General features: G+C 36.9%; 1 protein-coding gene across 1 annotated transcript in view; it reads right to left on the bottom strand.

Moving 5' to 3' along the window:
* Positions 1-13,722, bottom strand: part of prtg.L (protogenin L homeolog) — a 92,979-nt gene that overhangs the window by 30,079 nt on the left and 49,178 nt on the right. Inside the window, exon 11 of the mRNA XM_018253055.2 lies at positions 13,140-13,328. Coding sequence (XP_018108544.1) covers positions 13,140-13,328 — 189 coding nt within the window. The remainder of the gene's footprint in view (positions 1-13,139; positions 13,329-13,722) is intronic.

Below are 13,722 nucleotides of genomic sequence, written 5' to 3'. Positions count from 1 at the left end.
ACATTTAATAAAACCCTATGATGAGGCAGAAACTCTCCCATATGCTGTTTTTTTCACTATAAAAAAAGCCAAACTAGGAGTAAGGCTGAATTTTGTTACACTTAGGGGGTTATTTACTAAACTCTGAATGCAAAAATCTTTTTTTTTTTATAAAATCAGACTTTTCAAAAATTGGAATTTATTAAAACCAGAGGATGGAAAAGTCAGAATCTGAAAATCCGGCATCTCAGACCTCTCGAGGTTGCATATAAGTCAATGGGAGAAGTCCCAAAGACTTTTTGATGTGTGCTGGGTTTCGTGCAAGTTTTCTTAGTTTTCAGGTGAAAATCAGATGGAAAAATTTGTGAAAATCTGATTTGATTGGAGTTTGTAGCAGAAAATATTAATGAAATTAAATAACCCCCTTAGAATTTTAAGATGTATTTTAGCACTGTTTGGCTTTGTTATAAATGTTATACTCTTAAAATAAGCAGCATCCACAGCTTGTTGTAAAACAAATACAAAATAAGCAGAGCAAGAACAATTTTTATTTCAGTGATCAGCTGAAAGAGGAAAAGCTGAAGAGATGAATTGAGGTGTGAAGGTACAACGTATGGTGTGGCCAAATGTCCTTTTTTAGGATATCTTTTGTGTTGTCAGGTTTTTAATACCTCAAAGGCTTATTGTTCTTTGAAAGTCTGGCAGGAAAGCTCATTGGTCCTGATTTCTAGGGTGAGTGCACTGCCCCCAAGATGTCCTTTCAGCACAATAAACCTAACATCATTATTCAGCCAAGGGGCAATCAGTATGGCCTAGAGTGACATATGGGTCAAGACCTTTGCCACCAAATCTGAGGTTGACCAAAGTGTGTTTGGAGTAACTGATGTGTATAGGAATGGTTAAGGGGGGAAGGGTGGGAAAAAAAAACAAATAGAACTGCTGCCCCCAAAAATGTAAATGATTAAAAGACCAGAACAACTGTAACAGGGTCATATCTGGTAAAAGGGATTACACAGGACTCAAGAGCAGGAAGAATGGAATACAATTTAAATAGAAGAAGGTTCTGTACATGTTTTGTATGTTAAATTTTCACATATGGTTCTTAATTCAGTCATGTATAAGTTGTAGTTATCAATGTATGGAATATTTTACAATGCCATAGCATGGTGCTTGTATTAACTGATAAGAAAATCTGGGGAAATGGATTGCGGCCCCTTTCAATGATTTGATGGAAAAAGCCTTAATACTTTTTAAGCTGTATCTATCAAATAGAACAGATGTATCAAATAGAATCAGGGCTTAGGACATAATAAAGCGACACATAAGAGGGGGATATAAATGTATGCGTGTATGTATGTATAATAGCGCTAGTAGTATATGCAGTGCTGTACAATTTTACAAAACAGAAAAGTATATCTAAGAGGCTGGGGTTAAACACTTTATATTGCTCACTTTTACAACTTTAAATTTTGTATTTTAATTCACTTCTACCACCTCAAAATATATCCATAATATATATCCCTATATATCCCTACGTTTTATTTTTTATAGAACTGATAACATGATCTCCAGTGAAGTAAGCACTCATGATGTTGCGTTCTGGGTTCACAAAAATAACACTGCATACTGAAGGCAAATATATTAATAAGGACAGAGGATATAGTAATTATAGTATAATTAGAGACAAAAATGTATGTTAGTGAGGGTATGAGAATGTTAGACATATCTATATTAAAATACAAATTTTTGTATGTTGTATTAAAAACTGATTTGTATAACAACACTGCCAACAAATTGATATGTTATAGTGAGGTTAATAGAGTCATGTTTTTAAAAATAAATACAAATACATATTCACATTTACATCTAAAGTCCTCGCAAGTACAACCATGCAATTAAAAACTGTTCATGTCTTTAAGAATATGCAATAAGCAATTAGATATGCTTCTTTTTTAGATGTCAGGGTGCCTGCACACCAATCTGATCTTGTTCTATAAGTGAATGAATATCCCATCTATCAATTTCCCACCCAGGTCTAGTCCTGTAGCTTTACAAATGTGACTGCTTGCTTGTGGAGATGCAAGCTTATTTTAACCCTAGTTTAATTACAATGGAACCTAAATAAAATACACTAAATAGAAAATGTGTTTCTTATACGGGGGTTAAAATTTACTGTAAATTTGAATAACGGTCTCCTTTTTCCCACAATCAGTTCTGATGCCTGCATAAGATCTTTCCATACCAAAGGAAAATGGTGTATTTGATAATGCCAAACTAATACATTAAAAAATACAAAGTCTGATTAGTAATCAGTTCAGATACAGACCATCCTAGCCCGTTCAACATGCTTTTAAAAGGATGATTTACCCACCATGAAACTTATCATCTATCATATCTGCCCAGTTTTAAAAGGAATTGTGTAAATACTAATAATGGAACCAGGGCTGATTTATAGCTCTGTGTAAATACATATAAATAAAGGATAATAAAATAATCTTATGTTCTAAATATACTCTCCATAGATAACTGCCCATGTGTAAAAGGTCATATTATTTGTATAGCTTATTTTTCACATTGGTAGGTAGCACAATCTATGATGGATAAAATGAAAGCTGAGACCTTTGTTCATTTAACCAGGTACACTTCTAAAAATGAAAACCTGCATGAAGGGATTCTAATTGTTGCTTTCCTGTAATATGCATTTTAAGAGGAGGTCTGGTCACATAACTATTTACCATATTGTAACATTAAATAAGAATAACTTGCCCTTTGAACCAAAGAACTGAATATTGAAGAAAGACTGCAGACGTACATTTGGGTATGGGGATCAGTTAAACAAAAAGTTGGGTCACTTCTGTGGCCTTATGTAAAACACGACCTTTTGAAAACAATAGGGCATTCTTTGTTTTTTCATGTGTTACTAATGCTTTGCCCTAAGGCTAAAACACATTAGTACTGGGAATTTAAGCTACTCCTCAGGAAGAGCTGTTTTAAAACAGCCAAGTACTTTAGGAAGGCATGGTAGCTACTGAGCACATACAGTAACGCTATAGTTACATTCAATTTACCTTCCAAACACTTTTTTTAGTTCAGTTGTTTTCAGATTGTTCACCAGAAATAAAGACTTTTTTTATATTCCATCTTTTATTTCTTACATTTTTCCTAAACTGAAGTTTAAAGTTGAATGTTCCTGTTCCTGTCTCAATCTGGCAGCTCAGTAATAGTTGCATTCTGAATGGTTACAATTTGCGATATTTAGTTAATACATTTTATTGATACATTTCTCAGCAGTATCTTTGGAATATTGGCAACTATTGTATCAATTATAACAGCTGCCTGTAAGGGCTAGTCCACACGGGGAGATAGTCACGCGTTTGCGGTCGCGGCGACAAAGCGCCGCGCCAGTCGCCGCGACCGGCGCAGGCGACAGTTTTGTATGGGCGCCTATGTAAAAACGCCTGTGCTAACCACACGAGGCGATGCGCTTTTCAACAGTCGCCTGAAAATGCCTCGCCAGGCTTTTTCAGGCGACTGTTGAAAAGCGCATCGCCTCGTGTGGTTAGCACAGGCGTTTTTACATAGGCGCCCATACAAAACTGTCGCCTGCGCCGGTCGCGGCGACTGGCGCGGCGCTTTGTCGCCGCGACCGCAAACGCGTGGCTATCTCCCCGTGTGGAATAGCCTTAATGCAACTCTTGGATTCTGCTCAGTAGGGCCAAAGATAAGACATGTATCATCTAATCATTAAAATATCATTAGAAAAACAGTTTACAGGGTCAGCAACCCCCCTCTCAGAGCTGCTTTATAAACACATAATAAGGTGAAAAATATAACTTTACACTTCAATATTAGAAAAATAGGCACAGATAGAAAATGGAAAGTAATTGGAAAAAGTTTTTATTCTCGGTGAACCATCTGAAAACAACTGAACAAAAGTGTTTGAAGGTGAACCCCTTTAAATTCTGCACTTTGGCTTGTAAATAATGTTTTATTCCCCCACATAGATTTTATTTGCCTATGACAATTGCAAAGCAGTATTCCCTGGTGTTTTTAATCAAGTCAAGAAAACGGCTAGTGGAATGAGTACTCTCTTCCCAGAAATCCAAGACCTATATGTTTGTGAGAAACTTTGGTATTTTACAGCAACAGTCAAAAGACACAAACACATAATGTTGGGCATGTGCTGATGTCTGCTGGGAGAACAATGTTTTAGAGTCTCAAATCAATTTACTTTATGGATTAGGGGAAATGTGATGCTTTGAGCACACATGTAACTATGCCTCTATCTATATAATCTCAGTAGTGAGCATTTCCAGGCAATAACTGCTCACATTTACCATAAGCCCACTGATTCCTAATAACAATAATATGAAGTGATCTGGGACAACTCCTGGAATGTTTTCACTGTAGTTTCCCTAAGGGCAGAGACACAGGCTGCGATTCGGGGGAAATTAGTCGCCCGGCAACAAATCTCCTATTCTTCGGGGCGACTAATCTCCCCGAACTGCATCCCCGCCTGCTAGAATATAAATCGTCGGCGGGATGGCACTCGGAAAGATTTGTTTTCCGAAGTTGCCTCACGATGAAATGGCCCCCTTAAAGTTGCTGACTAACTCATTTAGAGAGCTGAAAAGCAGGAAGTTAGACGATAGATTATGGCTAACTAACTATATTAGAACATTTTTTATTTTACACAGCCTATTTACCCAGTTTTTATTTTTACACTAAACTGTTCCTTCAAGCCAAAATGTTGTAGTTCTTGAGTTTAGAAGTGTTCATGTCTCAAAACAGATGCACTCATAGCGCCTCACCAAACTGTGTAGCCTTGACAGTACTTTAGAAGATCCACACATAGTAAAGTTGGCCATACTAGCTGCAAACTGTATGCTAGTCTGACAAATCAGATTATACCACATGAGGAGGTCATACAGTGTATGCCAACCTTTGTATTATTTGACCGGACAACCACCCAAACAATAAAAACAGAAGGAAGTAAAGAGGAGCTGCAGAGTTTTGTCAAACCTCAATCCATCAGGAACAAAATTAGCATAACCCTGGTTAGGTTTCATGTAAAATTCCATTGCAGCATATGTTTCTGCTGTCATAGTACATGCTATATACATCATAACTGTTTTCTACTATGTTTTGTTTTCTTGCAGAATGTAACTATGATTGGTAGCATCACTGTAATCTGCAGTGCACATTAGCCAGCAGGGTGGGATGTCCAACTGATGTATCCTCCAAGCAGACATTATGGAAGTCCAGCCATTGCCCCTTCACACTTCTACCCAACCATACAGAAATTAAAGAAAGGGGGGAAAAGGAAAGAAAACAATGTTGGTTACCACGGATGACTTGTGGTCATGTAATATGGAGAATGGGTGATTCTTCCTAGGGCAGCAAATGTTTCCTGTTGACCACTCTCCCCTCCTTCATGTGGAAATTGTGGCATTCTCTAAAGTCTTCCCCTTTGACTTTTTAATTCCTTGAGAGGGCCTCACACAACTGATTTTCTCTTTTCATGCACAGGGAACAATTGAAAGGGGTTGAAGGTTTGGCATGCAGTATGATTAATGGACAACACTGATTTAATTTTCTGCAGGGGAGTTTTGTTAAAAAACCTTTACAATTATATCTTGCTTTGCTTTTCATTTTCCATATTACCTCTCTTGTAAAATGCAATTGTGTTTTTATACTGTTATCAGACATTGTACAACAAAACAAAACACAATACAAACAATATATATATATATATATATATATATATACACACACATATTTTTATACAAAAAATATCAAATTATTACATATCTTTAGTAACGAGAGTTAATTTTCTACACTGTGTGTGTGTGTACGAATAAAACTATATACACAATCACATACTTATTGCATCTGACGTTGTTTCTCAAAACAGAAACTACAGTTGGTAGATAACCCTCATTTTATCATTCACAGAAACTCTATGCAGAAGCCTCATGATTGGCCTTACCTTCAGTTACTGGAAGTTGAAAGTGGTGAAGGGTTAAAAAAATGTTTTAATTGCCTTTAAATTCAATTATTTTTAATGCCATTCAAACATAGCATTTTATTAATACTAAATCAATGTTCCTACATTTCACCACAAACCAGCTCCACTGGTCCATTGGCCTGCCATGTTTTTTTTCACTGCACTACTTCTATGAGAAGAACATTAAAATCCAAGTGTGCAAGTGTGATGCACTGAAAGAAACCACCATGGACTAGTTCTTTTTTTAAAGAGTAGGAGAACTGGTTTGAGGTATATGGTCAGGGAATGTTTTTATCTTTCATTCTCCTTTTATGCCCAGCTTGTGAGTTTTGCACAACAAACTGTATGTATCTCACTAATAGCTTGAAAACAGAAAGCACAGCCTCTTGGGGATCAGCAAGCCAGTCCAGGGTTATATTCTTCTGTATATTGATGGAATCTAGTTTGTCAGAGTGTTTTCCTCCACAGCTTAAAAGACCAGGAGATCAGAGTAAGCTGAAAAGGGCAATTAATTATACTATTTACATAACATCCTTGGACTATATGAGTATCTCTACTAAATATGAAATTAGCAGCCCCACAGCCCATCTGTGCATCCACCATTAACATTTTCTCAACAGTACAGATCATTTTCATACACCACTGCACATGCCCTTGCATTGAGCATCTAGCAGCCTGGTTTTCTTTTTAACATAGGATCGACAAAGCTGGCATGCTGGAGTTTCCATGTTAGTACAGTATACTATTTATGCCACTTAAGGGGTTAAGGTAAACAATCTCATAAGAACAAATATTTATATCTGCTATCTTTACCATATATGGCTCACAGGGAAACTCTGAGCACTTTATCCCTGCAGAGATTAGTAGCTCTATGGCATTCATTTGTATGATTTACACTCATAAATCCTGGTCGGCCACCCACACAGACATACACAAATCTCATGTGCATCAATTTCTGTGATCAGAGGCATAACTACAGAGCAAGCAGTTGCAGGGGGGCCAAGGAGGTATAGGGGCCCCGTGAGGCTCTAATTCATATACCATTTCAATAAATATTGGTAAAAGACAAAAGACATTTTGGGGGCTGTGGGGCCCAGAAATAGCTAGTTACGCCAATGTATGTGATGGTGAATACAGTGAAGCTTTGGGAGAAAAACATAAAAAAATATTCAAATGTTTTATTTGAAAATGTTATTACACTTGAAAGCAGTATCCCTTTTTGGTCTTTGTTCTGACCATTTCCAATTACATTTACAAAAACCTCTTTAGTTTCTACAAAAATATTTTTTGGATGGGGGATACCGCTGGCAATTTAAATAGCCTTGTATACATTATTCAAATTGTGTAATTGTGCAAACATTTTCAAAGGCTTTTTCGCTTGATTTGAAAAATTCACCAGTGGCAATTTACATTGCTGGCAATGGTACAGTGCTTCACCCCTTTTGTCGCCATGAACCACTTACAAAAGTGAGCCAGCATAGAAGTGCTTGTTAATGGATACAGCTACAACACATGAACTTACAGCCACTTATTACTGCAGGTAATTTTCCCTTGGCTCCTCACTTCCTGCTGTGCCCTACATTTTATAATACAGCAAAAGATAATTCTTTCCTTGCTGACAAAAAACTCAATATTATATTTAGATATTATTGCATGTGAAAGCATGCCGTAACAGTGTTTGATTATTATGTTTAATTTTATTATTGATCATGAACATTACAGTTTACTCTCCCGGGAACTAATATGATTCTGTTATAGTAATTCCAGTTTTACGTATATGGGGCATGTGGCCCTGCTTTCACGCACATTTGCTTCGGCCCAGGAAGTTAGATGACACAAAACTATGGAGGCCATGAATAAACTGTCATAGAAAGCATGGCCGATCTGGAAATACTGTGTTTCTTTTTTTCACAAATGATCAGGTTAAACTTAGACTGGGCTTTCTAACCTGTGCTCACCAGCTGTCTTTGAATGGCAAAAACCATCATCTCTTGACAGCCTTCAGCTATTGGTGGTTGGTGGGAATTTTAGTTTAGTTAAAGATGAAATGCCATGGGATAGTCTGCCCTCATACAAAGTGCTTTTGCTCTCAAAACATTTAGAGACACACATGTTTTGTATTTGAAATCAGATATAAAGGCACTAGGTGTACATCCCCACATCGACCCAATTGAAATACCAATAATACAAACATGGTTCTGTCATCTGTATATACAACTCATCTCTGATGTAATCTCTTATACACTCAAATATTTACTGAAGGCAGTGGCATTGCTATGGAGAGCTAAAGAATGCTACAACCTACCTATGTGAAGCAGAACACAATTTTAGTGTGGCTACAATAGTAAAGGTGTAAAGCTGGCCATAGACGCAAAGATCCAATCGTACAAATTCTCGATCGGCCAGGTTAAAAGATTTCTGTCGGCTGACGAAAATATCTCTGCATGTATTGCTGATCTGACGATTTTCAGTGGGAGACTGTCACCAGCTTTGTCTGACAAAACTTTAGTATGATTGCTGTTAGGGACAGAACATTGGCTGATCTGTTCTTTTACTACTTTATTTAAACTGAAGGTTAGTGGCAGGTCGGGAGATGGGGGAAGTCCGATCCTTCGAGGATTCGAACGATCAGATTTTTGCGTCTATGGCCATCTTAAGTTATACATATTTCTTTCCAGCTCCTGCAGCACGCCTTAATCATCACATCAGTAAAGCTCTCTCTACTCCCTTTTTTAAATATATTTTCAGGACATTCAACCTTCCATTGACATTTCCAAGCAGAGTATATCTCTGAAGGGGCGCAAATACCAAAACATTCAGATGTAGTATGTAGTTTATTAGGACATATATAGGCCTGATGCGTTTCATGTCTGAGATGGGCACTTACTCATAAGCTAGTGGTCTCCCCTGTTTGTACAATTCTTATAAAGGAGTATTGACCAATTAAAATGCATTACATCATACTGGTCCCTAGTCACAAATACCAAGTGTATGTGGGTGAAATATATACAGAACAATCAAACTGTGAAAGAAAGACTGGAAGAGAAAGGAAAGGTGTAGATGAACAAGTAACAAAAGAGGAGAGGAATGGAAGAAAGGAAATTAGAAGACATATATAGGCCTGACGCATTTCATGTCTGAGATGGGCACTTACTCATAAGCTAGTGGTCTCCCCTGTTTGTACAATACAAGTATGGGATCCGTTATCCGGAAACCCATTATCCAGAAAGTTCCGAATTACGGAAAGGCCGTCTCCCATAGACTCCATTATAATCAAATAATCCAAAATTTTAAAAATGATTTCCTTTTTCTCTGTAGTATGAAAACAGTACCTTGTACTTGATCCCAACTATGATATAATTAATCCTTATGGAAGTAAAACCAGTCTATTTGGTTTATTTAATGTTTACATGATTTTCTAGTAGTCTTAAGGTGTGAAGATCCAAATTACAGAAAGACCCGTTATCCGGAAAGCCCCAGGTCCCGATGATTCCAGATAATAGGTCCAATACCGTACTTATTGACCAATTAAAATGCATTACATCATACTGGTCCCTAGTCACAAATACCAAGTGTATATGGGTGAAATATATACAGAATAATCAAACTGTGAAAGAAAGACTGGAAGAGAAAGGAAATGTGTAGATGAACAAGTAAAAGAAGAGAAGGAGAGGAATGGAAGAAAGGAAGATTACAAAGTAGGAAACAAGAGGACAACAGGAGAGGTAATGTGCAACCATAGTATCTACTCGTGAAACTAGAACACTTGTGTATGTAGTGAAGTACCGGGTAGAATACCCACTGGCAATTTACATGTACTGAAACATCCCAACATTATACAATTAAAATGTCAGTAGAAACCTTTATTGCAGATTAACAGAGAGCATAGTTATTATCATTATTGCCAAGATTTAAAATTTGGTGAATTGGGAGAAATCAAAGAATTTTTTTTAGCACAACCCCACATACATAATTATTTCATTTTTATACATCTGAACAACAAATGCCCTTTGCAGTACTGAGGTGAGATATGAGTGAGCAAATAGGTGGGTGTCATTTATCAGCAGCAGTTAAAGGGTAAAGGCAGCTAACCATGATCCCTTAGTGACCTAAAAAAATTTTTTGTTTTGTGTATATGTGTGGTATATTTGCTGCCTTTCTACCACCTTTCACCTACTGACCTCTACAGTCCCAGAAGAGATAATGCCTTTAGTTTAAACTATGTGCTGACTTTTTATTCCTGCCCTGAAAGGACACAAAGGAATCCTTCTAATGTTCCATTAGGGCAAGGGCACACAGGGCATTAGCAGCTCAGTCCTTAAAGAGGCAGTATACCCTTTTGTTGAATTTGAGTTCAATGACTACGGCTTGTGCTGAACATACTTGTTGCCTATTTTTTTTTTAGTCATGAAAAAACGATGTTTTTTGTTATTTCTTGAGCTAAACAGGTCAAGCTAGGAGACTAAAACTATTACATGTTTGCTCTCTGGGAGGTTTAAGAGAACTTCGCTGCACAACAGACTTCTGCTAACAAAACAGTAATAACAAAGGGTATAAGGGGGTGTTGTATATTGTATACCACATTTTTTATTATAAATTGCTCCTAAACTGTACAACATGACCTTAATTACCTCTGATGTGTTAAGCATACACAATGGATCTTACTTAAAATATCAGAAACAAACACATAAATACACATAATGAAATTATTAAAACTATATTAAAGCTGGCATTATGGGACTGTAGTATATGTGTCCACATTAGTGATGTGTAGGCCTGCATCACACTCTGAATAAGGGGACTTGTTGCATCTTTTGTCCCTCGCCCACATAACTACTAAAGATCGCAAGGACAGAACATTTCAAAACAACAAACATACTTATGACTTAGAGCTCATCTAACAAGCACTGGCACCCTGGGGAATGCTGCACTCTGCAGTTAGGGGACACCTACAGTACATGCCTCCCCCTCATGCCCTTTATGAATATAGTGCTGACTAATGTAATCAACACTAAATTCTTAACGGGAGGCCCCGATCTCTGTGCTCCAAAACAAAAACACATGCTGTTCAATACTTAACATAATTTTTTAGGCCATCTCACTTTTTTTTTTATATGTTGCAATTAACTGTGTATACAGTATATGTTTGCAATGTTCTCTCTTTCTCCCTCATACACAAAGTGGTCATCTTTATATAAATATATATAGCCTTTACATTTTATCTTCCTTGAAGAATGAATGGAGTTCTTCAGTTAATATTTATAAAACACAAACAAACAAACAAATGTGTTTAGCCAGTATAAAAGGTTAAATGTATACAATAAAATGTTTTTATTCCTTGATAGTTAAGTGTGTAGTAGTAGGAGTAGTAGTAGCAGAACCATACTAGGAAATGGTTAATTATAACCACTATTAGACAATGCTTATCCCTGATGTATAAAAGGTATTACTGAGTAATTAAAGTTCCTTTGTTCTCTCTTCATAGGAGGTCAGCAAACATTTCAATTTGTGCTAAAAGGGAAGTTTTCTCCTAAACCTACTCAAGTAGCACTTGAAATTTCAAGTATTTTTTAATAGGCTACTTCCAGTGCTTCATTCTCTTTCTAATACATTATCAGTTCCACTCTTTCTCTCCTTTCTTCTCTGGCCTCTTACTAAAGCAGCCGCCCTTTCCTTTCCACAAACTTTGTACCCCAAGGCCTGTATATGCAGAATGCCACCTGACACAGAGTGCTTTGCATAAATTCAAGAACAACAAAAGCTTTCTTCAGTCTAATGAAAATGGCCACATAATTCATTTACTCCTAGAGAATTTAATGAAACCCGGACAACCGATCTTCAAAGTGCTGGTGATAAAGAAAGCTATTAAAACACTGACACATTCAAATTCAAATGGGGAAATGAAAAAAAAAAACACAACTTCCGGAGCCTTTCCTTTTGGCTTCTGGCATGTCTAATATAGGCTTCACATAACACCTTCTACCTTCCATTAAAGGGGCTTTGTAATGCTGCAGTATTTCATAGCAAATATAATCCATCTGTCTTACATTACTCAATTAAGTGATTCAAACAGGTTGGCTTCATTCAACCATTATCTAACGCATTTATTCAATGAGCATGTTATCCATCTAACTAATCGGATGGTTGACACTGGATCGTAAAGTCGGTCACTGGATTTGCTGATTGAGAAAAGCATACTGTAGCAGTTTAAACTACTTTGGTGGATGGAAAACAAAATTCTGGCCATAATAAAATTGGAAATCCTAGTAGCTGGCCAAGATCCCCTAACATGGTCATATAATTCCTCTTCTTGCCATGTATTTTAAAGTAAATGAAAAAAGAAAATGTACATTTCCAAAAACAGCAGTGCCCTTTAGACAGCAAGGTCCTAGCCCATGGCCCTATAACTCTGTTTTATCCTGATTGTTATAAAAGTATTGTAAAGCTTTCATTGCACTGTCCATGGACCTATAAAAAGCTTAAGATGGCCAAATGCCTAATGGAAAATCTACTACTCTAGCAACATCCTATTGTATACAAATAGAAAGAAGACACAGAGCTAAATGAAACAGTGACAAATTAACTCCTATCAAACACCACCTTTTATGAAGTTCAGAAACCCACCCTGTGCTATTACAGAGCCTGGCTCATGAATCACACTCACTGTGTTCCTGTGGGAATGATTAATCAGGCCCCATTCTGCATCTATTCAGCAGTTCTATATGTCATTTTCATTGACTCCACTTGGAGTAGCCACTTTAAAATTGCAAGTATTTAAGCAAACCAACGGGTTAGAAGACTACACAATTAATTTTCACCCGCAATAGAGCATTTCCCCATGTTATTTGGCTTTCATGAAAGATTTTCATTAGATAGATATTTAGTTTATAGTTACAATAACAGCCAGAGTTAGAGGAAATTAAGAGCAATGGCAATGCTGAAATGATGGATCTTCCTAAAGCGGTAATATCAGATATATGTGTTGGACTGTTGATCGAATTGGTGGGGTTGGGGTGAACTGCATAATTTTTGTTGTGGCACTCTTACCATACTCTGTTTAACCACAGTTGCCTATGCAGCGGCACAGTCCTTTTCACTCAGGATATATTTTAATGACAAATATACAGTTGTTAAAAAAAGGCAACACACTTACCTAACCCTCCTATGTTATAATCAAAATCTTTCACATCCAGAAGTATTGGCCCACTTTCTTGCTGTCCTTCCTCTTTATAATACAGTTTGTAGCCTTGTATAGTAGCAGTATCTTCAGGGTCTTGCTGCCATCTCACAGCTATGGTTGTGCAATTCAAGGGGTCCAAACGGAGCTCTGGAGACCTTGGCGCTGTGGAAAACAGCTCTTCTAGTTTTAATACACCTTTTTATTTCTACATCTGCTATTTCTGATATATTTACCTTCATATTCCTCCTATTCTGAATCATATTGCCCCCAGTTCACTTGTTCATTCTAAATTCCATGCCTAATTTCAAAGCAATGTACAATTATCAGCCTAAAGTTTTATTGCTGTTTTATTACTGTAAATGTTTGCTAATTTGTTCTAAGGCTTATGATTGTTTTAAAATTTTAGTAAAGTGCTGTTTAACTTGCTGGTAAGTTCAATAAATGACGATGAAAAAATTTATAAAGATTATTTGTACTTTTGTTGGTGGCAGGGGATGACTGCAATCACCCGGCAAATAATTTGTAAGAATGATAAAGAATTGTTTGCCGCTTTGAT

The sequence above is a fragment of the Xenopus laevis genome, chromosome 3L (assembly GCF_017654675.1).
Source record: "Xenopus laevis strain J_2021 chromosome 3L, Xenopus_laevis_v10.1, whole genome shotgun sequence".
NCBI lineage: Eukaryota > Metazoa > Chordata > Amphibia > Anura > Pipidae > Xenopus > Xenopus laevis.
This window is presented reverse-complemented; position numbering and strand designations above follow the sequence as displayed.